This window comes from Solea senegalensis, linkage group LG14 (genome assembly GCF_019176455.1).
Source record: "Solea senegalensis isolate Sse05_10M linkage group LG14, IFAPA_SoseM_1, whole genome shotgun sequence".
Lineage (NCBI taxonomy): Eukaryota > Metazoa > Chordata > Actinopteri > Pleuronectiformes > Soleidae > Solea > Solea senegalensis.
This window is the reverse complement of record NC_058034.1, coordinates 12,154,217-12,178,886: the sequence shown is the minus strand read 5'-3', so window position 1 is coordinate 12,178,886 and position 24,670 is coordinate 12,154,217. Positions and strand designations below refer to the sequence as shown.

The 24,670-nt window shown below is 41.3% G+C and overlaps 1 protein-coding gene across 2 annotated transcripts in view; it reads right to left on the bottom strand.

Moving 5' to 3' along the window:
• ddah1 (dimethylarginine dimethylaminohydrolase 1) overlaps nt 1-24,670 on the bottom strand; it is a 61,104-nt gene that overhangs the window by 5,069 nt on the left and 31,365 nt on the right. For both annotated transcript variants that reach the window (XM_044044594.1, XM_044044595.1), the window contains exons 3-6: nt 12,589-12,688; nt 10,684-10,757; nt 5,933-6,052; nt 405-548 (exon numbers count right to left, since the gene is read on the bottom strand). In XM_044044594.1, the coding sequence (XP_043900529.1) occupies nt 405-548; nt 5,933-6,052; nt 10,684-10,757; nt 12,589-12,688 (438 nt within the window). The remainder of the gene's footprint in view (nt 1-404; nt 549-5,932; nt 6,053-10,683; nt 10,758-12,588; nt 12,689-24,670) is intronic.

Below are 24,670 nucleotides of genomic sequence, written 5' to 3'. Positions count from 1 at the left end.
TATGTGGCTCTGTTCATGTACAGGTACAATGTTTTTAGTTGTTTCTTATAACTACCTACTGTGCAGTCGGAGCCATGTTCAGAAAAGGTCAGTTCACATCAACTGCAAGTCCCTTTGTCAAAAACACAGCCTGCGCTGTGGTTAACCTGCAGTGGTCTGTGTAAAACAACCACGTAGCTTAATGTTGCCCTCTGCTGCCAGTTGTTTTTCTCTGAGGTCTGGAGAGGATGAAAAGCAACAAAAGTCAGTGCTCTTTAAATCCAAGCCACTAAAACCAGTGCTGCTGACCTGACTGTGTTTCTTCCTGCCAAAGGTGTAACCCCAGGATTGTAAATGGACGTGTGGCTGTGAGTGTGGGAGATGAATTACTGTGTCTGTGGACGTGAAAATGAGCGGGACGTTACCTTGAAACTCTCTGGAAACTCCTCTGCTGTGCAGTGTAGTAGCACGTGTCCCTTATTGGGCAGGTTCATGTAGATGCAGTTGGCCGCGATGTCATCGGGCACCGTCAGTTTGTCGTAGCAATGGTCACTCATTTGCTGCATGATCTACACACAGAGACACGAGGCAGACAAAAACACAGACAACAAGGTAAAGAAATGCAGCGAGAGAGACAGAGAGAGAGACTCCACAGGGATTTTTTTTGGAGAGACAGACAAAAAAAGCATTTATTCAGACTATCAGACACTTTGAGTCAGAAGCAAAGCCACAATACCGAAGGCAGCACGACATCGTTCTGACGGCCAAACCACACTCGGGGCCTGGGGGGCCTTAATGGAGAACACAGGAGCAGACAGACATTCTTTCTCTGCAGATGTCATGATATTTATGTAATCTGAAAGAGTTGAAGGTGGGATGAGAGGTGGGGGGGAGAGAGGCCAAGAAGACGCTCGTGTTGCCAAGTAGAAGTTGGTGTTGGGGGGTCAGGATGTTATGACCAGAGAGGAGGCAGGTGCCTCTTAATGTTTATGAGCTGAACATCTGTGGACGGATACCTCAGAACTGATAAGGAGAGGAGAGGGGAGGACAGGAGCAAAAAATAAAAAAGAATGCAGCATCAACAGTTCGGCCATGCTGCTCCTGTTTCTGTCATCAGAGCGGTTTTTGCTAATGATTAGCAGTCGAGCAGGTCGTTCGAAAAGTCAACATCATGACAAAAAATACAGAGAATTCGAGGTTCTGCTCACAGAATTCAGCAAAGTCCAAAACTGAAACGTGTGAGATGGAGGCTTTTCATTGTCAACTTTAAGTTATATACAAATATGAATTAGTACTGTAAATGTGTTATTGTCTCATAAATAGCAGCTTTATACCAATTGATTCAGCTCAACAGCAAATGTGCCCCTCTAAATTCTTTGTTTGTGGCTTCCATGGGAGAATCTATTCGACACAAAGGAAGCGACACGTTTCATGTTGCTGGCAGCTCCAGCTGCGCTTAGTTGGAATGAATATTCAGGAACAATTGTGGTGGTTAGTAAAGGCAGTAAATCCCATCATTGAATGAAGGAAAAAAGCTGAACAGGCTGGGCTAGGGTTAGTGAAGAGCACCGGCATCACAGCAATACAGCTAAAAAAGTTCAAAACAAAGACTGGAAAAGGAAATCAAATCGGTTTTAGGGTGGACATTCAAATCACCAGGCCCTGAAAATGACTCAGAGAGCAGCCGAGTTGCTGGTTGCACACACTGTGTGTGAATATTATGTGTACATGCCACGTGTGTGTAACAGACACATTCCCAGGTCACTTATGGGTGGCTGACATGATCGCAGAAGGCAAACACTGTCTGTTTGTTTGACACAGGGGGGATTAAGAGCGGTACAGGGGAGTTAAAAACTTCAAAAATCACATACTTTTCTCATTATATAAAACATCTCTCTTAGTAAAACAGAGAGGAAAATGTAGAAGGTAAATAAAGCAACATTCCCATCATTTAATGCCATAAATGCACGGAACAGATGTTTTTTTTGTTCACCGTCAATGAGTACAACAGTTCAATAAAAGGTAAAATGACTGCAGGTCATCATTTCAAAAATGTCAAGTTTTAAGCAGTTCTGATCAGGTTAGGGTTAAACAGATAAAATGTGTGAATCTTTATCATATTTCTCATGAGCAACAGAAGTCCAATTCTCTACACAGTCATCCTGGCCCTTGGCCAAGCAAAAACCTGCCTCCGGACAGTGGCGCGAGTCCAGTTAATACACAGAGTGGTAAGTAGGCAGCTGCTTGTCCTTGGCCAGAGTTTTTTAAACAAAATATTAACTGGAACTAATAACATCCCCGGTGGGAAATGACAATCTCAACCATTTAACAAAAACACAGGCAATTTCCTGGACACGCATCAACATAACCTGGGTTTTTGGCTCTTGCTAAGAATATCCATAATCCTCATTTTAGGGTAATATTTCCCGGGAGGGCTATAAACATTTTACAATACTTCTTTCCAGTGATGAACCACAGCAGCGTGTACAAGACATACCCGTCTTCTGGCTGATTCCATATCTGGAGGGGGAAAAGAGACGGACACTGCTTCCTGTTGTTTGTTATGGTTTCCAGATACATATTTACTCTGGAATTCAGTCTATACAGACTGTTGAATATTGCACCCTGAGATATCTAAAAATATCCGAAAACTGACTTGGACGGAAGGAAAAGGGAAAGGGGAGGAGAGGACACAGAACATGTCTCATGATTCTAAAAATAAGGGAACATATTTCTCACGTTCTTCCTTATTAATTTAGGGCTAAATAAGTCTACAATAAGAGACCAGATGCTAAAACATCTGATAAATAAATGTTATCAGCTGCTGAATCAGGAACTGATAAAAAATAACCGGTAAGAAAAACAAGTGCTCAAAGGCCATATTGATCTTTTCCTGACAGCTGCTTTCCGATGAACAACCTTATTGTAAATTAGCACATGTGGCAGACGTGATGACCCAGTTAAACATTAGTAAAATGCTTGCCTATGTTAGGATTATTTCTTGTTTCTCCACGTGATCATGGAACTTGGAGTCATGCACCTTTGTTGAAAACTGACATCACACATATTTTATTGTTTCCTGCAAAGTGGTCACGTACGCTGGAAAGTCTGGGATATAATTACACAACAGTAAACTGTAATTTGTATTGAAATTAGGAGTTGGGAAAGTTAGGAAGAAGCAAACAACAGAGACCCATAATCTGTAACCAAAGATGTCGTATCACTGCTCAAAAGCCACACATGGCCTTTTACTGATATTAAAACATCACATCTTGGTAGTTGGTCATTAAATAATTATGTGAACTTCCTCCTGCTGTCACCTCATTATCTCAAAAATAGCTCACGCGGCGTGTAAACATCTTTGAGGTGAAGATGGAATTCTGACCAGAAGAGAGTTATGACCTCATGAATCAAACAGGGCTGAGTTAAAAAGAGGCAACGAGCAGAGTCAGTGCTACGTCATCATGTGTCCACGGGGAGCGGTGTGTGACGGAACAGGGAGTGGGTGATGCATCCGCTGACATGGGAGGTGATATTTCAGGGATGATGAAATTATGAGATGCTTGGCAGTGGCAGTGGCAGATGGATGACCAAGTCCATGAGGTCAGCGTGTATTTTTGTCCTCGAGAGAGAGAGCTAAACGCAGACGAAGAGACGACACCTAATCCACAAGTGAGAATATGTGTGAGGTTATAGGAATCCACTAAGACATAGTAGACCTTTATGGAATTAGATTTGTATCATTAACAACACTTGTTCTTTGTGCTTTGTGTCTAACCTGGAAATGATGTCTTGTTTTCGTCCACAAACCAAAATGATTCACTTTTAATGATTTCTTTGTAATATGGAGCAAATAAATGAAAACAATCAGAAATCTTGTTTTAATCATGAAAAAAGCTTCAAACCGAGCTCTAATTGTAAGTATCTAATGTTTGTTAGATTATAGAAGTTGTTCGTTGATGCTTCCAATTATTTTGTCGGATGTCGATGGGGGAAACTTGGGGACAGAGTTCCAGACGGACAGCGACTCCATGCCTGTGACTACTTCCGGTCCATTGAGCTGTCGTGCCAAAACCCAGTAGCCAATCAGCAAGCAGCTTCCTAAGGGCCGCCCACGGTCAGAATCGCGAACAAAAAACCAAATCAGGGAGCGCAAAGAACAAGTGTATTTTCAAACAAAAAAATAAAAGTTTTTGAATGATTAAATCAATGTTTCAACTGTTTGCTTCTTGAAAAATGTTCGCAAATATTGACACAAATCTACTTCCATAGACCTTCTAGTGTTTTCACAAACTCGAATAAAATCACGTTTTCTCATAGAGTTTCGTCAGCTCCTCTTCTCATCGAAGTGAATTTTCTCACAGCCGCAACATTTTGCCCGAAGATAAACTCAATTAGTCAGGCTCCAAACTTTAATTGGAACTAAGCGTCTTTGTCCACGGGTACACTGCAACGAGACCTCCATCCCACATCCAAAAACAAGCACTTCGCACTTTGAATGCATTAACGCAGTGTTCGTATGTTCTCCCCTCCCACCACAAAAAGAACATTACCTAATAACAAATCTAAGGTCGTAAAAAGCACTTTACAACAACGGCTAATTGCAGCAAGAATGGGTGAAGTGAACCATAATTATGAACGCTGTCATTAAGTCGCACCAACAGCCACTCCGAGCTCTTGCAGCTAATTATTGGAAGGATCGAAGAAGCATGAATCTTAATGAGTTGTTGCCGGGGATATAAAATTAATTAGCGGTTGTTTATTTATAGACTATAGAGTTGCTGTATGTGCAAGTCAGTAATGCAAACAGTCATAAAATCTGACCTGGTGCATTTCTTAAGTATTTTTTTTACCTCATGAGGACGTGCTGTCCTGCGCTGATGGTTTTCACTTTACTCAAAGTAACAGTGGACCAGTAGGGGGAGATAATACACTGGCAGGCAAGTCTATGTGTGTGTTTGTGACATCATTCATATATAATTAGAATCTCCGCATCTTTGTCAGTAAGAATTTGGGAATCATAAGAATGATGCGATCAGAAGGATGGGATCATTCGTCTCTGTTAGATGTCTGATCTTCCTGCTGTCCTTAATCATCCTTTGGGGGTTTCCACTGTTGCAGTGAAGCCTGATCGATTCGGGAGCTTTCCTCCACTAACGAGCTTGAGCTGTTTAATGGCAGAACGCTGCGTTTGTAATTGAGGATGGAGGGAGAGTGCCAGAGAACAATCCCCCCGCAGATTAGCTGGGAATATGAACGATTGAGGCAGGATTAAGGCGAAAGGTGGTTTCACTGTGCTTACAGCCGTCGAGCTGTAAGTAAAAGGAGTCTGTTCTAAATCAGCATGTGTAACGTCTTGTCTTGTGGTATTATTCTTGCGGAATACTTTAAAGAATGAGAGGTTTCTACCCAAGCTGGCTGGATTGTGCCAAGTATCAATCAAAAAATGAAAAAGAAAAAAAAAAGATTTGTGGTTGTATGACTCTGCCAAGTTGCAGTCTATATCAATGAAGATTCATATATTATCTGCAGTAAATACCTATTCATTTTAGCGCTAATTGTATTTGTCGAGCGACAAGTCTTAGTTACCTTGTAGATACAAAGACATTTGTATGAAATGTTGGTAATTAATGTATGAATTCTTGGCCAAAATGCGTTTTTTGTTGTTGTTTTTTTAGCTCGCGTTGATCTTGACCCTCGACCACCAAGATCAGATTAATTCATCACAGAATCTAAGTGAACATTTTGAAGGAATCATCTCGATGCCTCCAGCCACAGCTGTCACCAGCACGCAGGCAGAAGTAGGAATCCACTGCTTCAACGTGCGTCATAGTAATGAAAACAACGCCACGACATTGATTCACTGGGTTTCCATGGCTACGGCTTAGGAAAGCAATGCAGGCGGATGACGCGTCTACTGAACGCACAACGCACACATAGACAAACAACATACTTTGAGAGCTTTTTGTGCTGGTTCACTGGAGCCGATGACAATAAGGCCGGGTCCCCCCATACTGCAGAAGCTTTTCAGGTGCAGCGAAGCCAGCACAGGCACGGTGGACACAGCGTAGTCCTGCAAAACATGATACAGAGAGGTGATGGAAGAGTGAGTATCATTAGATTCATTCACTTACATGTAAGTACAAGTAATTAAAATGGTTTCAATTAAGGGCACGGCACGAAACTGTGAGCTATCAAGCTTTCACGTTGATCCATATGTGGGTGAACATGAGTATTAAATTGAGCACCGCGTGTCATCAGAGATTAAAGAAACATGATTGTGCAGCCAGTGTATTCACAAAACGAATTTTCATTTGTGAGCTGCAAACTGTTGCGCCACCCACCCCAAAAAAAAGCGAGCTGCTAAGCATCACAGTGTTATCTAATCTAAAAAGCCTCACCACTCCTCTCAAAAATATCTCCTCCAGAGGGGAGAAGACAACGTGATACTGATATAACCGACATGTGATAAGTCTCCGCTGCTCCTCTTATGCGGACACACTTTCACTTTCAATCTCTGCCTGAGATTCTGACACACCAAATTAACCAAATAGGCTCAATTAAAAAAGGAAGAAAGATTTGTGGTTGTATGACTCTCACAGGTTACAGTCTATATCAATCAAGATTCATATATTATCTGCAGTAAGTACCTATTAATGTTGTACGTCAGTGGTAACTGTATGTGTAGAGAAATGAGTCTCAGTGACCTTGTGGATACAAAGACGTTTGTACGAAATGTTGATAATTAGTGTATGAATTCTTGGACAAAGGGTGTTTTGAGTTGATAATGCAGTAACCATTTGAAGCACTCTAGGTCACTGTAGTGGTGCATATTCTACACAATTACCATTAAATACACATTTCCAAGTAATTCAATTCACCTCGGACATTCTTTGTCACCTGTGACACTCTTCATAAATGCTGGGATTTGTTGTCAGTCAGTCATTATCTACCACTTTATCCTCCACCAGAGGGTCGCGGGGGGTGCTGTGCCAATCTCAGCTACATCGGGCGATAGGCGGGGTACACCCTGGACAGTTTGCCAGTCCATCGCAGGGCCACACACAGCTAGAGACAAACAACCATTCACTCTCACACTCACTCCTGTGGTCAATTAGAGTGTCCAATTTACCTAATCCCCACACTGCATGTTTTTGGACTGTGGGAGGAAGCCGGAGAACCCGGAGAGAACCCACACACACACACGGGGAGAACATGCAAACTCCATGCAGAAAGGCCCTTGTTCCAACCGGGGCTCGAACCCCAGGATTTGTTGTATTTTAATGAAAAGAATAAATAAATAAAGAGCACTGCAGTGGTTTGTGCTGTACTATTGGATGGTGTCTCAAGTGTCGTGGGCAGTTCAGGGGCAGAGTGGAGGATGATGAGATTGCACACTAATATTTAGGCTACAAAACAATCCCTAATGTAAAAAGAAAAAGGTGCAGACCTGCTTCTGCTGCTTCAGGCTTATAAGCAAACAACACAACTACTACCACATAAAACTGTGATTAGTGTTTCCAAAAAAACAACAGAGAGAAGACCAAAAAGACCAAAGCTTCAGAGCTCTGATGTTGTCTCTGTCGTTTCTCATAATCAGAGGATGATTGATGATGACAAACTATTTCTACGATCTGTTCAGGGCTTTTAAGTCTCTACATTCATGGTAATTGAGACTGTATGCAGTATCCACTTTAGTGCAAGATATAATCATAATGATTATAAAGCTGATTTTGAACTAATAAAAACAAACCCAAGGTTCCTTTAGTATTCATTTCACTGAGGGAATTTGCCACCTTAAAGCTAATTGATTAAGGTTTTAATTATGTGACTCCGTTGGGGACACGATATAAGCCTTTTAGGGATTAAATAAGCCACAATCTGTCTCATAATGCTTATAAACCTTACAGTGACACCGTAGCCTTTAATCTTATTATTTTAAGACCATTCTGAATTCATTTATTATGGCTTTTTGAACTTGATATCTGTCGGTTCTGTTTATCACTAAGTTGCGTTTCTATGGTTCATTAAACTCTACGGTGTGATTTTCCATCACAACATCCTCTCGTGACAAATAGCGTTCGTGTTGACGGTACATTTCAAGTCAAAATTTGCATGGCATCATTAGCAATGTGATTGATTATTGTGCATGGAAAACAAAATAGCCCTTTTAATGTCATCATGCAAATAACTAAAATCCTTGTCTTGAAACAGAAGGACACCTGGGGATTATTTAAAGTAAGCTTTCTTCATTTCTTTCACATTTACAGGACATTAATTCTGTGTAACATCCGATATTCAAGTTGCATTTTTCTCTTAGCAGACTGACAGGCAGCCACACTGTGCACTTAAAAAGCCCTAAAAAAAAACCTTTAGAGTCTTATTGGTGTAAATTAGGAGTCAGCAACTTTGAGCTCTAACAGAGAAGAAGTGGGACAACCTCGAAGTCACTTCCTGAATAAACTGATTCTATCAACAGCAGAAATGACTCTGACCTGTGCACGGACCGTAAAGAAACGAGCTGCAACATCTGCAGGCAGTTGTACAGTGCTAAACAAACCTGGCAGCAAAATGACCGTTAATTTGATAATGAAAGGAAAAAACAACAGTGACAAGAGGGAAATGATCTGATAAGAGAACGGAAAAAACAATAATGGACACTCATGTGAATTTCCCTTGTTTCTTTTTGCCAGAAATGCATCATTAAGTCCTGTCTTATCAAAGATAACAGAAAACACAGAGGAATCCATGATGAGGAATTTGAATCAGATACACATGGGATGGAAGATGGAAGCACTACAATAAAGCCTTTCAGGTCGCAGTCATGTGCCGAACTCTTGGTGCCATGACCCACCTCTGAACTCTCTGACTGCAAATATAAAAGTGGCACAGAGTAGTTTGCAGTATACAGGTCTGCACATAAATAAGAGTAAACAGGGATCAGACTGTTGCTGTGACCCTCGCTGTGACCCGCATTGTTGACTTCATGCTTGAATCCCCCTGAGGACAAACTGTCATGGAATGTTCTTCTGAACACTTCCCTCTGTGTCATATGGTGGTGGAGATCACTGAGCTCACTTGTGGTTATCATGGTCAGGCCACAGTGCAGGGATATTAGTCAGAAAGGAAAATATGGTGAAACCATTTCCAATACAAAATCCTTTGACATTAACAGAGGCAGAAGAGAAGCATAGACCGGCCTTAAACACTTACTGATGACTGAACTTGAAGGATAAGGCTGATCAATATTGTTTTGTACTATTAACAAAACCAGCAAAGGATTATTGTGCCTCTGAGTTTATTATTTTCTGCCTCAAGTCAACTGAAACATTCAGTATAGGGTAAAAAAAAACACAACAACTTTTAAATGCTGTTAAAAACTCAACTACAGTAGCTTTGTTCATTGACAAAGGTCACAATTTTTAAAAGCAAAATAATATAGACAACATTATACAATACCATATATATATCGTCCTGTAAAGCCATGCACATGTTTACGTGTCTTCAGAGGAGAAGTGAGAGAATCTCCTCTTGTGGGTTGCAGCTGAACCTTCTCTGCTCCAAGTGGAGCCTCAGGCGCTGTTATTTTTACACTACACAGTGCCCATTTTTTAATTTAAATTGATTTGACGCGACATGCTTTCTTTACCTAATTGTTCAAACCCTGCTTCATTTTAAACAGTCTTAGTAGACCTTTGATGCCTTCAGCACCTGCGGCTCTTGTAGTCCATATTGCTCACTCAAAACTAAAATCAAAATAAAATTGACATTGCACAATGTAACAGTCATACTTTCAAGGGATAAAAAAACAAACCTAATCTTTCTGCAACAAAATCACCCACAGTCACATCAGGACGCAATGTCGATTGTTCCGATTTATAATTATGTCCTTCAAACAAGGATTATTGGATGAAAGAAACATTTAAACACTCACTTGTGGGAACAATTAAGTCAATTCAGGAGTGACTGAATAAACAGACACAGGAGAAATAGTCCAAATAATTAATAAACCCTTTATAATCAGAGTAATTCAACTCCTTGTTTAATGTCTGTCAATGGAGGTGGTAAAGACTTGTATCAGTAGCTGATTTAATATGTCTCTAAACCAGCTGTGGTCTGGAACAAGCACTAATGATTAATTGCCCCTGGGACTCCTGATAGTCACAGCCATCAATATTCACAGTGTGCTGCACCTGCAAGTAGAAATACTTTTTTTCATTGTACTTTGCTCATTATTCTTTCTTTTCACTGCAATATATACACAGTTATGGTATGTTTGGTCTGGAAGTACAAAAAAGAGGGGTTGGCGTGAGGCGGAGATGGTTAGAGGGTTAGAGAAATGTAATTACAGATTCACTGCACCCTCTGCTGAACCACATGGTAATTACATCAGACAGTGCAAAGGGCTTTTAGGCTGTATATTTAAAACTCAAACAGGCTTTTAAGGTTCATGTTTGAGTTTGAACTTTCTCGCCCAGGTTCACATGGATATATATCAATTTCGGTTAAAAGTGACAGCCAGCCTTTTTGATTTGCAAAGCCAACCCTTGGTTCCCCGATGCACTCGAGGAAGTCTTCAATTTTTTACAGTCTGCATTCTCACCTTTAGATGTTGTTTTGATGAGTTTTTAAGTTGTGTAACGTGCCGCTGACAATTTCTTGAGCCATTTTCCAGCAGCATTTTCTCACATTACTGCAACTCACCTTAAAGGCATCAGCTAAGATCTCGGCTCCTCTCTGATTGGTCCGACTGGAAAGTCCCACAAAGAACTCCCGACCTACAGGCAGAAATGGAAGCCAGAGAAATGGGTAAAATACGAAAGACAGAATGAAGTATCTGCGTTAAAACATCCTAAAAACAAAAGCAATAGAGCAAACTGTAGAGCAACAGTATCACTACAGCCAAGGCAGTGATTGCTTTATGCATTCCGGGGAAAAAGGCCAACTGTGGTCACTTGGTGGGGCACAAACAGACAGAGTTCTAGTTCTGAATGCCTGGCGAGGCTGCAGCACACTGAGCTCAGGAATGGGCTCCTAATGTAGCTGCTGAGCCTTTACAAAATGAGCCGTTAGCCTGAGCGCAGCCAACAGGAAATGTTTCTAGCCCTGCCATGTGAAATCGATTTCAGCTGGAAGGAACGAGAGCACACAGCCAGGAGTCTAGAAACCCAATTAAGTGTACTACGCTTTTTTTTTGTTCGGTCTCATGGCCTGTGCAGTGTGGTAGACAGTGACCCACATTTTAACTCACCACACGACTAAAAGAGAATGTACAGAAAAGCGAACACAGACCACCGTGCTCCTGGTTCTTGATCAGTTTTATTGCCCAAATCCAGACTAATAACAGACCCATGATGAGAGCCTGGAGACCCGCTGATGTGATAGTGCAGAATGGCACACAACATTTTCGCTATGGATTATTTTTGGAAGAATTTCGGCTTTGTGTGTGGAGGCACAGGGTCATCGCGGTTGTGGAGAAGATCTTGAAAAATAGAGAAATACACAATGGACTGCACAGAATAAATGTGATTGGTCACTTACCCTGAGCCAGAGGTGGGGGACTCGAAGTCATGTGACTTTACTCGAGTCTTGACTAATGTTGGTAAAAGGACTGGACCAGAATATTTAAATTTTCTCAAATATTGAGGGGTTAACGTTCCATTCTGTTTTTGAAACACGGAAAACATTGGGTTTCTGCTTTTGTGGCCTTACGTACAAACCTGGCAACTGAGCGACACCAACACGGGATAATTCATTGAATTGTTAATTATATATATTTTTATAAACAATTCAACTGTATGGGGCAATGAAACAGTCCATACACTGTAACACTGTGTTTCTGTTAGCATATTTAAATGTGGTATATCTGGGAATTCATCTTCATCCTCTATATTCATATGACTTGACTCGCTTGATTCTTGCAAGAATGACTTGAGACTTTTTTGAGACTTGTACTTACTCCCGTCTCTGCCCTGAGCACTAGCCTGTTTTTATTATTACGTATTAGAACAAATGACACATGATGTGTTGAGATCGGAAGCAAAGACAAACACCACAACAAAAGCCTCCTGTAATAAGATTTATAATAAGACCGAAAATAACAGGTTAGTTGCAGCTCTGCAGTATAGGTTAAAGAAAAGAATTGTGATGAGGAAAACACGAGGAAAGCCCACAAATGACACCACCACCTTCTATCTTGCTGTAGGATTAAGTACAAAGTAGGAGGCTTGTCTTACTCCACAACCCCTACAGTTATTATATTAAATTGTGGGTTAGGTCACTGTTGCAGCATGGGAGATAAAACCTGAGCATGACTTTCATAACAATGTCATAACAACCCCATAATATCTAACTTGAGGCTGTCATGTTTTCACATTTCCACCCAGTGCCAACTGATGTGAGATCAGCTCTCTAACTAGATCTGCGATGATGTCTGTGATACAGTCTGTGTGAGTTCATATTTACAGCTCCCACATGGCCCCCATGGCGACAACAATAAACATGTGACAATGGCCTCATCTATATGAATACATGAATGAATGCTTGGTATTATCATATAGAAGTTAACAGGCAACCAAAGTCAGCGAGTGAGGAGACAGTGTAAGCTACCTGTAAAAAGCACATCGCCTCCATCCAATGTGGCATTTTCATCAGTCATTTCCACAACGTTCAGGTTCAGAGCCTTCAGAGCTCTTTTCATTGCCTCCGTCTGGAAGAAACACGCAAACACAAACAGAAATTCACTCAAAACATCTGTTGACATTAAACAAACGTCTAATTCCTGATGACTGACTGAAAGTTAAACCCCTGCTCTGATCCATCAGCATTTCCTATCTTTAGGAATATTATGATGTAGTCCTGTTCTAACTAGACATCTGTAAACAAAGGGGGGGGAACAAAAATCAGTTTGAGGATTTTCCCTGTGTTTTTCTAATGTAGCACTTTCAGCAACATCCAGGTTCTTCAGACTGACTGCGTTCTATTGCAACAGGTTGTGATGACATCATTTCAATGAGCCCTGAAATAGAAATGTGTATAGAGCACTGCCTGTGGAAAATATACTGTAGGTAAAATGCCTCTTCTTCCCCTGTTCTGGGTATTTATTTATTGGAAGGGTGAATGGATAATTTCACATGCATGTTTTCTCTTGCTGAACCCAAAATGTGATGAGAGACTGGTTTTTTTTAAGCTAAACTTTGGCCGCCCAGTGAGACCTTAGTGTCCTGGTTTTGGGGGTTCCTGGGAAAGTAGTTTCCAAGGCCAGTCATGTTAGCAAGAGCATCAGTGTTTCCACAGGCCCTATCTAAGTATGACCTCAGCCTGACCACTGTGCTTTTTGGCAAACACATGATGCCATGTTCCCCCAAGATAACAAAGATGAGGCCTGTGTACAAATGACTGCAAAAATCTCCTTTCCTTACACCTACACACGCTTGTAACATGTTGCACAGTCAATAATTGCAAACCACGATTTATTTGCCTCTGCAGGTTCGTGCTCGACTGACTGTTGCTTTAAAGTGCCCCGTGACTGAATGGCTCACAACCACAATGGCATCTTTCCAGTCTATTCCAATGCCAAAAGTAAGACAGTGGAATCCCGCAAAATAATCAAACTTTCCTCCTTCGTGTTTCATCTTCCCTGCAGGCATTTTGCAAATCTTTCTGCTTCACTTAATCCCGTGGAACACAACGTCCTTCCAAGTAACTGGGTTCACAAATTCATTAGTGGTTTTCTTAAAAGCTCTGACAGCAGCAGCAGCAGCAGCAGCGTGCAGCATATTAAGTATAGGTAACAGTTAATCCCTCTCGTGTTTTTTTTTGTTTGAGCAAAGCAAACGCAAGCCAAGGCATTGCAAAGGCACTCTGTTTTTCATTTCGCTCGGTTTGTAGATATGTTGTGTGGCAAATAAAAGTTTTGAGTCGGGATCCGAGGAAGTAAACAATCCAGATGATTGATGCGGAGTTCGGCTTTTAGTGTTTGCCTTAAGTCATGTGTTGTGTTGTCTTTGCATGACATTTCTGCGGCGCTCTATCTGGTACCAATAAACTTATTACGGCATCATCACTGATTCAACGTTTGTAAGGAAACTTCAATCAAATTATATAACTCTCCTCAACAGAAATCATGTGCTGCACAACATAGCTGAAGAGCAGTGTCACATTTTAGCCCAGAAGGTTGAGAACTGGTTCGGTCTGTTGTTCTAAATGTTGTGATCGCACTTTTCTAGTCTTGATGACCACTCAAAACTGCTTCACACATTCATACAGTGTGTTTATGTGCAGTGCGAATGGAGCAACGGTGGGTTAAAAGTGTCAATGTTCGGTTAATCGCACCCACAGCCTTCAAGTTGAAGGAAGTCACCCCTATCTCTCCACTCTCAGTATCATAGCGATCGCTTGCCCAGGAATCTCCTGGTCTGTGTGAGGCAGCCCTTTACCTCAGCTCTCTGGCATTTCCTCTGACATCACTGGAGGTGATGTGACCTAAAGGGTGATTAGTCTCTCTACAACATGTGAAACGTAATGGCCCTTATAGACAGATGGTGGTATGGTGTCTGCTCCGTCTGCTGCCTTCACATTGTGTGAACAAAGCATCAGTTATTCTGTCCTTTCTCATGGAGACTCACTACATGGAAATGAAAATAAGATGTGGACAATAACAAAGACACATGAGGTGAAAAAGAACTAATAAAAACGCAACATATTAATTTATTACGCGCAAAAGAATAATAAATTCATGTGTGACCCACGACGTTTAGTGTACACCAAGGACAAGATTGAGTGTGGTGATGTAATGGTTTGTGTATACAATTTATGAACAGTTGGGGTAAACAAAGTTACAGTGCAGACACAGGGTCATTAAACTCTTAAACAAAAGCTGTTAAATCTTATAAGAAAAATAGCATTGAATTACCAGTAAAATAAAGTAAGGAGCGCTAAGAAATAACATCAACAAAGCTGATCCCCCATTAATTTGAAATGTCTTTAACATAAAATTGATCGTGTGTTCCCAAGCTGTTAATCAAGTTGAAAACCCAGTAGGGACAAGTGTGAGATAATTCTGCTCCAAATACAGTATGATTAAAAGTGTGGGTTTGATGAAGTAGAATCTGGAGCCGTCGGTTAGGATCATCTCTCTTCAGCCAACTTTGGACCTGCGCCATCATCCAGAACAGGACAGGTAAGCAGGGGCTCTGCTGGATTTAATCCACTTTGGGCAACAGGACTTTTGATTTACAGTTAGTGGCACACAAAGAGAAAACGTTTAATCTCAAATTATTTTTCCATTTTAACCTCAAAACATTTTGAATAAGGCTTTATGGCGTCCCATCACTCAGGCCCTGCACAGTCCAAAAACAAACACTTCAAACATTTCGCTGCATCTTATTTCGAATGACTGAGGTTCTCCAGCTGTGCAGGAGTCACTGGAGCAAAAGATCATGCTCTCAGTGTTCATTTGGGCCGAGTGACTGATACGGCCATGAAACGAAGCACCTGTTCATATCTAATGTTTCCATGCGCTCGGGTGTTTGAACAATTCTTAGTTGACAGCAAATGGCCTAACGTGAGAAAAAAAAGCCCTTCCTGACATGATCACATCTCTACATGTCTACATTCTTTATATTGTTTACAGCACGTTTGGACGCTGCCAAAAACAGGTCGTAACAGAAACAGTGATTTATTAAAGCAGATAACCTATATGCTTGTGCATATTTGGCAGGAGTGGACACATTTCCTGCTGTTACACATCCACTTCAAGGTCCAATGAGGTCTGTAAGCTGACAACCCTCCCTGCAATCACTGATACGTCAAGCTGTTATTTTCAAAACTCCCCCTGTCATCGGCATCAGGATTACAGCTGGATGCATGGATCACATGATTCTTAATGAAGTCTCTGCGGTGTGAGCATGACACGAGCAGATAAAATCTATCTGAACTGTCAAAGCTTACATCGGTGAACATGACAGACTTAGATCATCAATGATCTTGCACATCAAAGCTTCAATTTACTAAGCAGGTGTGTGTTTTCTCTGCAGTCGCCATCTACGCTTGTATTATAATCAAATGAATCCTTGTATTTTGATATATAAAGCGCAGCAGAGCGCTGAGTATTGTAATCATGGCTGACAAATCTCTTCTGTATTGTTGTATGCTAGGAGGAGAAATTACCATTCCAGTTGTCTGACACAACTCCCCACAGATACACTAATAATTAATGGACAACAAGCTTAAAGGATGATGTTCTGCAGCTTCCTTTTGAATATACTTATTACTTACATATTACTTTCTGAGTAAAGTTAAATCCATCCTTTAGGTACAGTCATTCATTTCAGGTTCATTCATTGGTCAGTTATATCTCTAGCAATACTTCACGACCTTACTGGTTTGTAGAAAGTAATGAGTGCTCATGCTGAAAATCAGACAGTAATTTTATGCAGAGAAATTAAATTAGCATCAACAGTAATTCCCTTTCCTGGTGCTAAGATAAGCTAAGCGCTGCTAGTTGTATTTTGAGGTTTAGATTCATCTTCATGGAAGTGGCATCTAAATTGCACATACAGTATTTTCCAGATTGTCAAATGTTTCCTTTGAAGGTGCCCAAATAGTAAGCACAACATGACGACCTTTAGCAACATTTAAAGGCCATCACCACTGACAGTAGAACTACCTTATATCTCTGGACCTTTTTCTCTCCTTGTTCTCCTATCATCTCTTTCTTTCATTGCCTCTTATACATTCCCTCTCTTTTCTTTAGACGCCAGGGCCAGGATGGAATGCTCCTACAGTCGCTTCCCATGCAGACTGCCCTATTATCTCTCACTGCGAGGGACATCCAATACCCAATCCCGCCAAGATGCCAACTCACTTTGCCAAAACCTCCTCTTCTCCCTCCTGTGCTCTTCTCTTCTTCTCTCCTCTCTCCTACTTGTCACCCGAGTGCTTGGCCAGGCAACATGCTCTTAGCCAGCACCCTGCTTTGAATGAAAAAGGCCATTTAAAATTCATTAGGGGCAGAAGGCTCTGAGGGCCAGTTGGTCTGCCTGCCACATTCCTGCCGTTCCAGAACAGGACAGGGGAGACAGAGCAGAGAGAACAGCCTTTTATTTGAAGCTTTTTATGGACCCCTTCTCTCTTCTCTTGCCACTGGTACCCGTGGATATCGCGTTCTACTAAAAAGGACCATCAGTCTGATAGGGCACGGTGCATTTGGAAAGGGAATAGAGTGCACAACAATAGCATTCCAGCAGGTCATCCTAGCCTCCATACCCCAGGCAACAGAGTCCCACGCTCCAACATAATGGGGATACAGCATTCTTCTGAGCTTCAGGAGGAGGTTGACCTATTTAAATGAGTGTTATCAGCTGCAGTTTTTGTAAAGATGGCACCTAATGGCAGACAGTTACAAGCTGTGAAACACTACACTCATAAATCATTACCTAATACAGTTGCTGTACCCCTAGTTGCTTATTTACTTATCCAAAAGATGTGGGACAACATTAGCATTAGTCTGGATTCAAATTTCTGGCCTCGTAACAGATGTCATTGTTGTTTCCTCTACTTTTAACTATGTTTTAGTCTCCACTTACTTCTGTGGGGAATATCTGGCTCCTAGCAACTTAATGTTTAACGGCCATAATAGTGAAATTTGTCTGCCTCTTGGTGCTGAGCAGGTCATTCATAGTAAGTATGTAAGAGCTTTTTCACCCCCTGCTGCATGAAACTGGGTCGAGGAGAATAGTGAAAATGAAACTCTCAAGTTATAAATGGTCAATATTGAGCTAGAAGTCATTCCTACTTTGTAGACATGCACAATCTGTTGAGTCACACAAAAATTCACTGCTAAGAGACAGTTAATATAATATTTTTTCTACGCCTGAACCAAAGCCCAAAGAGAGAATCAGTGATTTAACATCATGGCACACAGTTTTAATGTGTTACCTCTTCATCGTTTCGGTGACTTAGGTGATTTACCGAAGTGAGACAACCTGACCAAACATGGCAGCAGTAGACCAGCACATTCTGCGTAATAACACAGATTTTCTCTGTGGAGTTTAGTGTGGGAGAGTGAGCTGTCTACACTCCACTGACGACTTGAAACTGGCACTGGCAGTGTTCATTATTTGCAGAAGCCTGCCATCATGGTGGTGTAAATGAAGTAAATCTACAATGACTATAGTTTAAGGCAATCACCCAAAACTTCATTAGCTTTGTAACCGCTAGCTGGAAAAGGCTATCTGAACCAGAATTCAGATAGCCTTTCCTAGAAAAATGAAGCGCTAATAAAAAAAAAATACATTGACTACATTAGTGTCAAATGTTTGTGTGAACGCCTGATACCTAAAAAAACAGCAAGTAGTTATCACACAAAGGCCACACAAAGCACTCATACATGAGTCATGCAGGTGGGATCATACACAGAAAAAAGGCCTGAATCCGATGCTGTCATGGTGGTCAAAAAGCACATTCCTGAAAGCAGCTAACTGTAAAGGTTTGCACTGACACAGCTTGTGACGAAAGTATGAAATAATAACAACGCATTTAGTAGCAGCCAAGAGAAAACAAACTCTCCATGGCCAGTCCATGCATTATCTAAACAAACCCTCAGTGTATGTTGGAACATACCTGTGGTTAACCAAGCCATGACATCCCCCACTTTCCCTTGCAATCCCCCCATCAGATTTAGGATTACATGATCATTGGGAAGTAGGTCAATGTGAAGGCGTGCACAGTTAACAGTAGCAGATCTGGATACCCTCGCACCACATCAACCACAAGGATCTGGCAGTTTGTCCTAGAAAGAAAAGCTGTTTCAGCCAAACCAACTGCCCTGTCAGACTGCTTTCATTTGGGGCTCCCAGGATATCAGGGCTCCAAGGTGAAAAATGCCATGCTATAGTGCTGATGGACACTGTTGTTAAAGCCATCTGAAAGGTGGGAGGCTGAACCCTTGCCAGCATGAAACAAATCACCTGAAATGAGAGGTTGTAACAAAGTTATAGTATAGTGCAGGTTATTGTAGCCCTAAATGTAAAACGTTATATTATTGTCATGGCACTGGTAGGTAGGAGATGATTGGACTCTGAGAGACAGGCAGTTCTTAGCCTGGGTGAACCCAGCCGATTTGATTTCGCTCTGCAGATACATCTGGCAAGGACTTCATTTTGAAGAACCTAAGAATCTCCTAAAAACGGGTTTTCCCCCAATGCGCTAGAGGCTTAGCGCAATAACATCCAACATGGTGGTCAGAGCAGCTATCATTCGATTCGGCTGTTGCTTCCATTTCAAGTGACTTGCTCCATGGAGCTTCCCCCAGGTCAAAGTCGCTAGACGCCATTATTAGACATCCTCATTTTCACTCTGCAAATGTCATCTAGATAAATGGTCTATTGGTCGTAGGTCATAGATTGGTTGTAGATGGATTTTGATCTATGTCCATTTGCCACACCTCTTGAAAGTGGGAGGTGACTGCAACCTTTCCAGACTCATACACAGTCTCAAATGAGATTGAAATGCAGTACTTGTATTAGCCTGGCTTGCCAGTCCATGCAATTACTTACAGGAATAAAGATTTCTCAAGAATCAGTTTTCTGTTAATATTGTAGCAGTGTGGCTCACAGTGGCTCTTCATTATCTAGTCCTTTTGTTCAATTTTACTGAGAAAACCTAATTTGAAACAAAGCTCCCAAATTACATCTCATCATGAAGCTTTTAATGAGAACAATCTGTGTTGTCAACTGATGGTACAAAAGGACCATCATTAGTTAGTCAGATTGGACAATTATGATATGGTTTCATTCCTGTACTTAAACAATCTTTTAATTGGGAAAGGAGCACATTTCTGAGGTGGAGAGTGAACACATATGACACATGATAGTGCCATATAAGCAGGTAATACATCATATAAGAGAAAGAACATTTAAAAATGATAAGAAGTCTCTGAATAATAATATTTAGAGACATCTTCAATAAAGAAGGGGTCATGTCAGTAAAATCTTGTGCCGTAACACCTTGCTGGTCACAGTGCACACTCACATGGAAAGACACCCAAGCAGAGCTCAGAACTGCAAAAATAAACAGAAATATGAGTCTGTTTGACAAGTCCAGAGTATGTCCCAGAGCAAATAAAGTGCTCACTCCAATCAGCAGGGCTGTAAAGAATGTGTCTGCTGCCTACCTCTCACTGTGATGGCTCCACAAATACAGGAGAGCTGCAGGCTAGGAACTGCTGGAAAGCAGAGGGATGGGGGCCAGTGGTTACTAACGGAGGTGAGCCTTTCACTATGGGGAAAAACAGAGGGGGCTACAGTAAATACATCTCCACTGACGCCTCCGTGTTTATTGGGATTGACCCCTACAGACTGGACTTCTACACCCAAACAGGAGGGAAAAGCCAATAAACTTGCCTACCTTGTGGAGAATGACAGTTCACCCTTTCCTGACTACACTGATTGGATTAACTAAAAAAATCTCATCAAACATCAACTGCACCATCTAAAAATGTAGTTATCACAGATTTATTACAAGTCATATTCCCAAACGAGGGTCCATGCCGTTTGGAACAAATAACCTGACTACCTCTGATTAAAAGCAGCCTGGTTGGACATCAGCAATTGTTGTTTTTGTTCAAGGCAAACAGCTTGCATGCCCCTCGGGTCAGTCTGCCCTATACTTTTGACAAGAGACCTTTTGAAAACATTTTTCTGTGCTGTTAGAAAAAAGTTAAATATTCCAAAGATTAGAGGCCCACCATTAGGACTGCTGAAGCTTGGTTAAAGGTCATACCACTGATATTCAGCAGGGCTATAAAATGACTCAGCCCTTCTCTGATAAACTGAGATTTATATTTAGCATTTACTTGATGTTACGATCCAAAGCTATAAAACACAAATAGGGAAATCAATGAAACGTCTTATTTCAACACTACAGCAAGGACAGAACATTCAGTGTTGTCCACATTGAGAATGTACAGAGAAAAGATTCAACATGTCCTTTCCTCTTCCTCCCTTTTTCAAGAGAACAGAAGAGAAACCCGAGTGGGGAAACCCTACTCACTGTCACCTTTGGCCTACCTGGGCTAACAGACACAAGACCACCCACATCTTCGTTAAAGGTGACCACATTTTGTGTGTAAATCACTCCATCAGTTCCAGAGTCATATTTTGTGGCCACAGTGTAGTGTTTTTGCATGTTTTACTTAACTAAACTATGTAACTCTTAGTATCTTTAGGATCTTTAGGTGTTTATTTCTACCATTCGCTGCATCAACTACTTTCCATGCCATACTTTGGTTGGGTAATCCATCATTCTCATCATCAAGTCTGTCTTTTGTTCTGTTTAAATAAACAGCATAATTTTAACAGCATTTGTCAATCACCAGTGTTAGTTGAATTTCATGTTTGAATGAGTAAACTGAAAGTTATGGATGTCTGGAAATTTGAAAAATTCTTGGTGGCAGCCACATCAGTACAAAGTAAGTGAGAAATGAAAGCAGGTATTTTTCAAAAAGCGGTTACTCTGGATAATCCACATCAAATGCCCACTGTTAAGTGGAACTACTTTCTACTAGAGGAAAACTGCAAATTCAACAAAACTAAACAATGACATTTGGAAATTGGATGAACTATTGTATCATGGGTAATATGCGATGACATCTCCCATGAGAGTTTTGTGGAAGTACATATGGTCAGATGGAAAGTGCAATGCTTCACAACTGTCACCAGAAGTCATTTCCCATAAAGTATCAAGGTTTCCAAGCACTATGGTTAACCGCTTATTAGCCTTACAGAATTAAAACTTGGCACCCACCTTGTGTGTACCAAAGATGATTCAATTGAGATGATTTGAGATTCCCCAATTTTGTTTGTTTTTGTTCCATGGGCTGAGGCCCCTGGAAAGCCAGTGTAAGAGCTCCCACATATTTAAGTTATTTCAACATTTGTGAGGCCCAAGGTATGCTACAGAATGGAATGTCCAACCAAACACAAGTCTGCGGAGGTTTGTCTGAATTTATGTGGCCTGGAGCCTGACCCACCATTGCCTTCTCTAGGGGAGGAGAGAGATATGTTTGGTTGCGTTGAGTGTGGCGCAGAGGAGTGAGAACACAACTTTAAGAGGCGTTGAGTAAATAGGCGGAGAGTTTGAGTGACTCGCATTAAGATAAATTTTTTGTTGAAGGCTTTCCCCTCTTCTGTTTTCCCTCCCAAGCAGGGAGGCCTCTTAGTGAATGCCTGCTTGCTGGAAGAAAGAGGAACCCCCGGCTAAGAGGTCAGGGAAGCCACACGAGTTAGGAGGGAGGACTGGGTAGTCAGAGGAAGGGAATTTTGACTTGAGTGACAAGCACGGCTCCACGAAAACACCATGATCTCCAACACTCTTCGATTTTCCTCAAGCTATTGCACTCAGGCAAACCACAATTTGATGAGGTTACACAACTGCAGTATTTGACCACATGTTGAAGCCATAGATACTATTTGGATTCCTTAAAAAAAGAAGAAGAAAATCTGTTTCGTCTTTTCATATCTGCATTCCTCTCATTGATGAGGTGTTCCAGTGGCTGTTCGTCTTTGCTCCATCCAGAACACTAAAAAGAACCTGGAAACACAGATCGCTATGCAGAAAGAAAACACCACCGTACCACACGGTTACACCCACGCTTTCCAAAGAATGTAATGGATGTGTTCCCAAAGGGGGAAAAAGTTGAATTTGCCAGGCAAAGTACAGACGAACTGCCCATTATGAGGGATTTCCCAAAACAGCCATGTGAAGTTGGACGTATGGGAGGGGCTGGTATGGAAAAAGGAGGAAAAGGAGTGTGTTTTAATCTTGTAAGGGAAAAAAAAGCAGGACGGGCCAAAAGGTTTCCCATAAATGTTAATGAAGGGCTTTCCCAGAAAATTTTTTTTTTTCCTCTTTTTGAGCTTGAAACAAGAGGTCAGGTGCTAATGTTAACCAGCAGGGCTATATCCTTAGACCCGTTTTTACAGAAGTATAATAGCAGAAGACCATCAATAACTTACCATACTCTTTGGATTTAAGAGTGACATAACTAACTTAGAACAGGCAAGCAGACAAATCTGAGAAAAGCCAAGATACAATGGCTGCATCATCTTATACCTTGAGATAGGATATCAATCGTTGTATATTGGTAAACTTCTGTAACATCTGCAGGCAACTGTTGCGATGGTTGAACTATGGTAAGCTACAGTGGATAATGGGAAGGTTTGTTGAACACTATGATTGTTTTACATATGCTAAAATGTTTCCCTATGACTATTCCACAATGGACGCATGTCATCATGGTGTTGTTGGTATCTTTATTGTTCATGGTCTTCTTTTAATGTGGTGACACAGCTTTGTTGCCTGTGATGGCAGATCTGATTCATTCATTACTCGTTTTTTCCAGAATCAACAGCTCCTTGTGAAGTTAATTTAAGAGCAATTAAGCACGTTACTAAGTGCAGAAGCAGCTTTGACTAGTTCCAACACACCACAGATCATTGTTATGTCTTCTGAAGGTCGTGCAGTCCAAATAAAGGAAATCACTGATGTGGTGAGGAGCCTATTAAATACCTTGAGTGACACAGACAGGCACACACACACACACACACACACACACACACACACAGGCGCCTGTGGATTGAACGAGTCTGACGAGGCTTTTAAATGAATGATGGTGCAAACTGAAATTTACTGTTCTACTCTGAGACACACATAATTGTGATTGTGTAAAAACCAAATTGGAAGATGCGCTGAGATCGTATAAAGATGATTGGGCAACTAATGTGTCACGCCTATGACACCGCATACTAGTGACTTCAGCCGTGATAAATGATAGAAATATACAAACCACATGTTGCTCCCTGCTCAGGAGTACAAAGGAAGGATGGTAGAGTGTCATTCCAGAATATTTTGACTTTGAGATGTCGGTAAAGACATAAAAAGCAAAATGTCTCAAAGTGAGACTTAATCGCTAAAATGAGCTGGTGCAATTACCAGCTTATCATCCTGACATTAAGAAACAGCAAATACAACTGAACTCAAAAACCATTAAATATGTATTCAAGGTGTGGGATTATGGTAAAACCTGTGTGAAAATTGGACCAATAAAGTACAATAAAGTAGCACACAATTTCATCTAAGTGTCCGTGTTTAATAACTATGTTCATTTTAGATTCTGCAGCAAGTGACTGGTAATAGTAATGATCTGGTAATGACCAGACAAGAGGGAAAGGTGATTGTAGAAATAGATTTTTTCTAAGTTGATTATGTTAATCAGTTCAGTGAGACTGCAGCACACCTCCCAAGTTTTAGTTACTTAGTAACAACAGAGGCAACAGAGGCACAACCCAATAAGTGCTGGGTTGAAGACGTCTCAGAATGTTTTTCACTTGTTTTTAGACACTAATATCCTATAGCTATTCACCAGCAAATGTGCCAGTTCTATCCTGTTACTATCCTACTAATCCTGTTATTCCTCTACTTAGCCACCACAGCTAACCAGTCTAACCAAGCCTCTGGCCCTCTGCTTCTGTGTTCCTGTCCAGCAGACAGGTCTGTCCAGCTATGGCTTTGAAGCTCCACATGTAACCCGTGTGTGTGTGTGTGTGTGTAACTGTGAGGGCCACAGACGCCTCCCTCCTCTGCCTTGCACTGCCGAGGTCTGTGCTCACAAGGCCACAGAGCTCGCCTC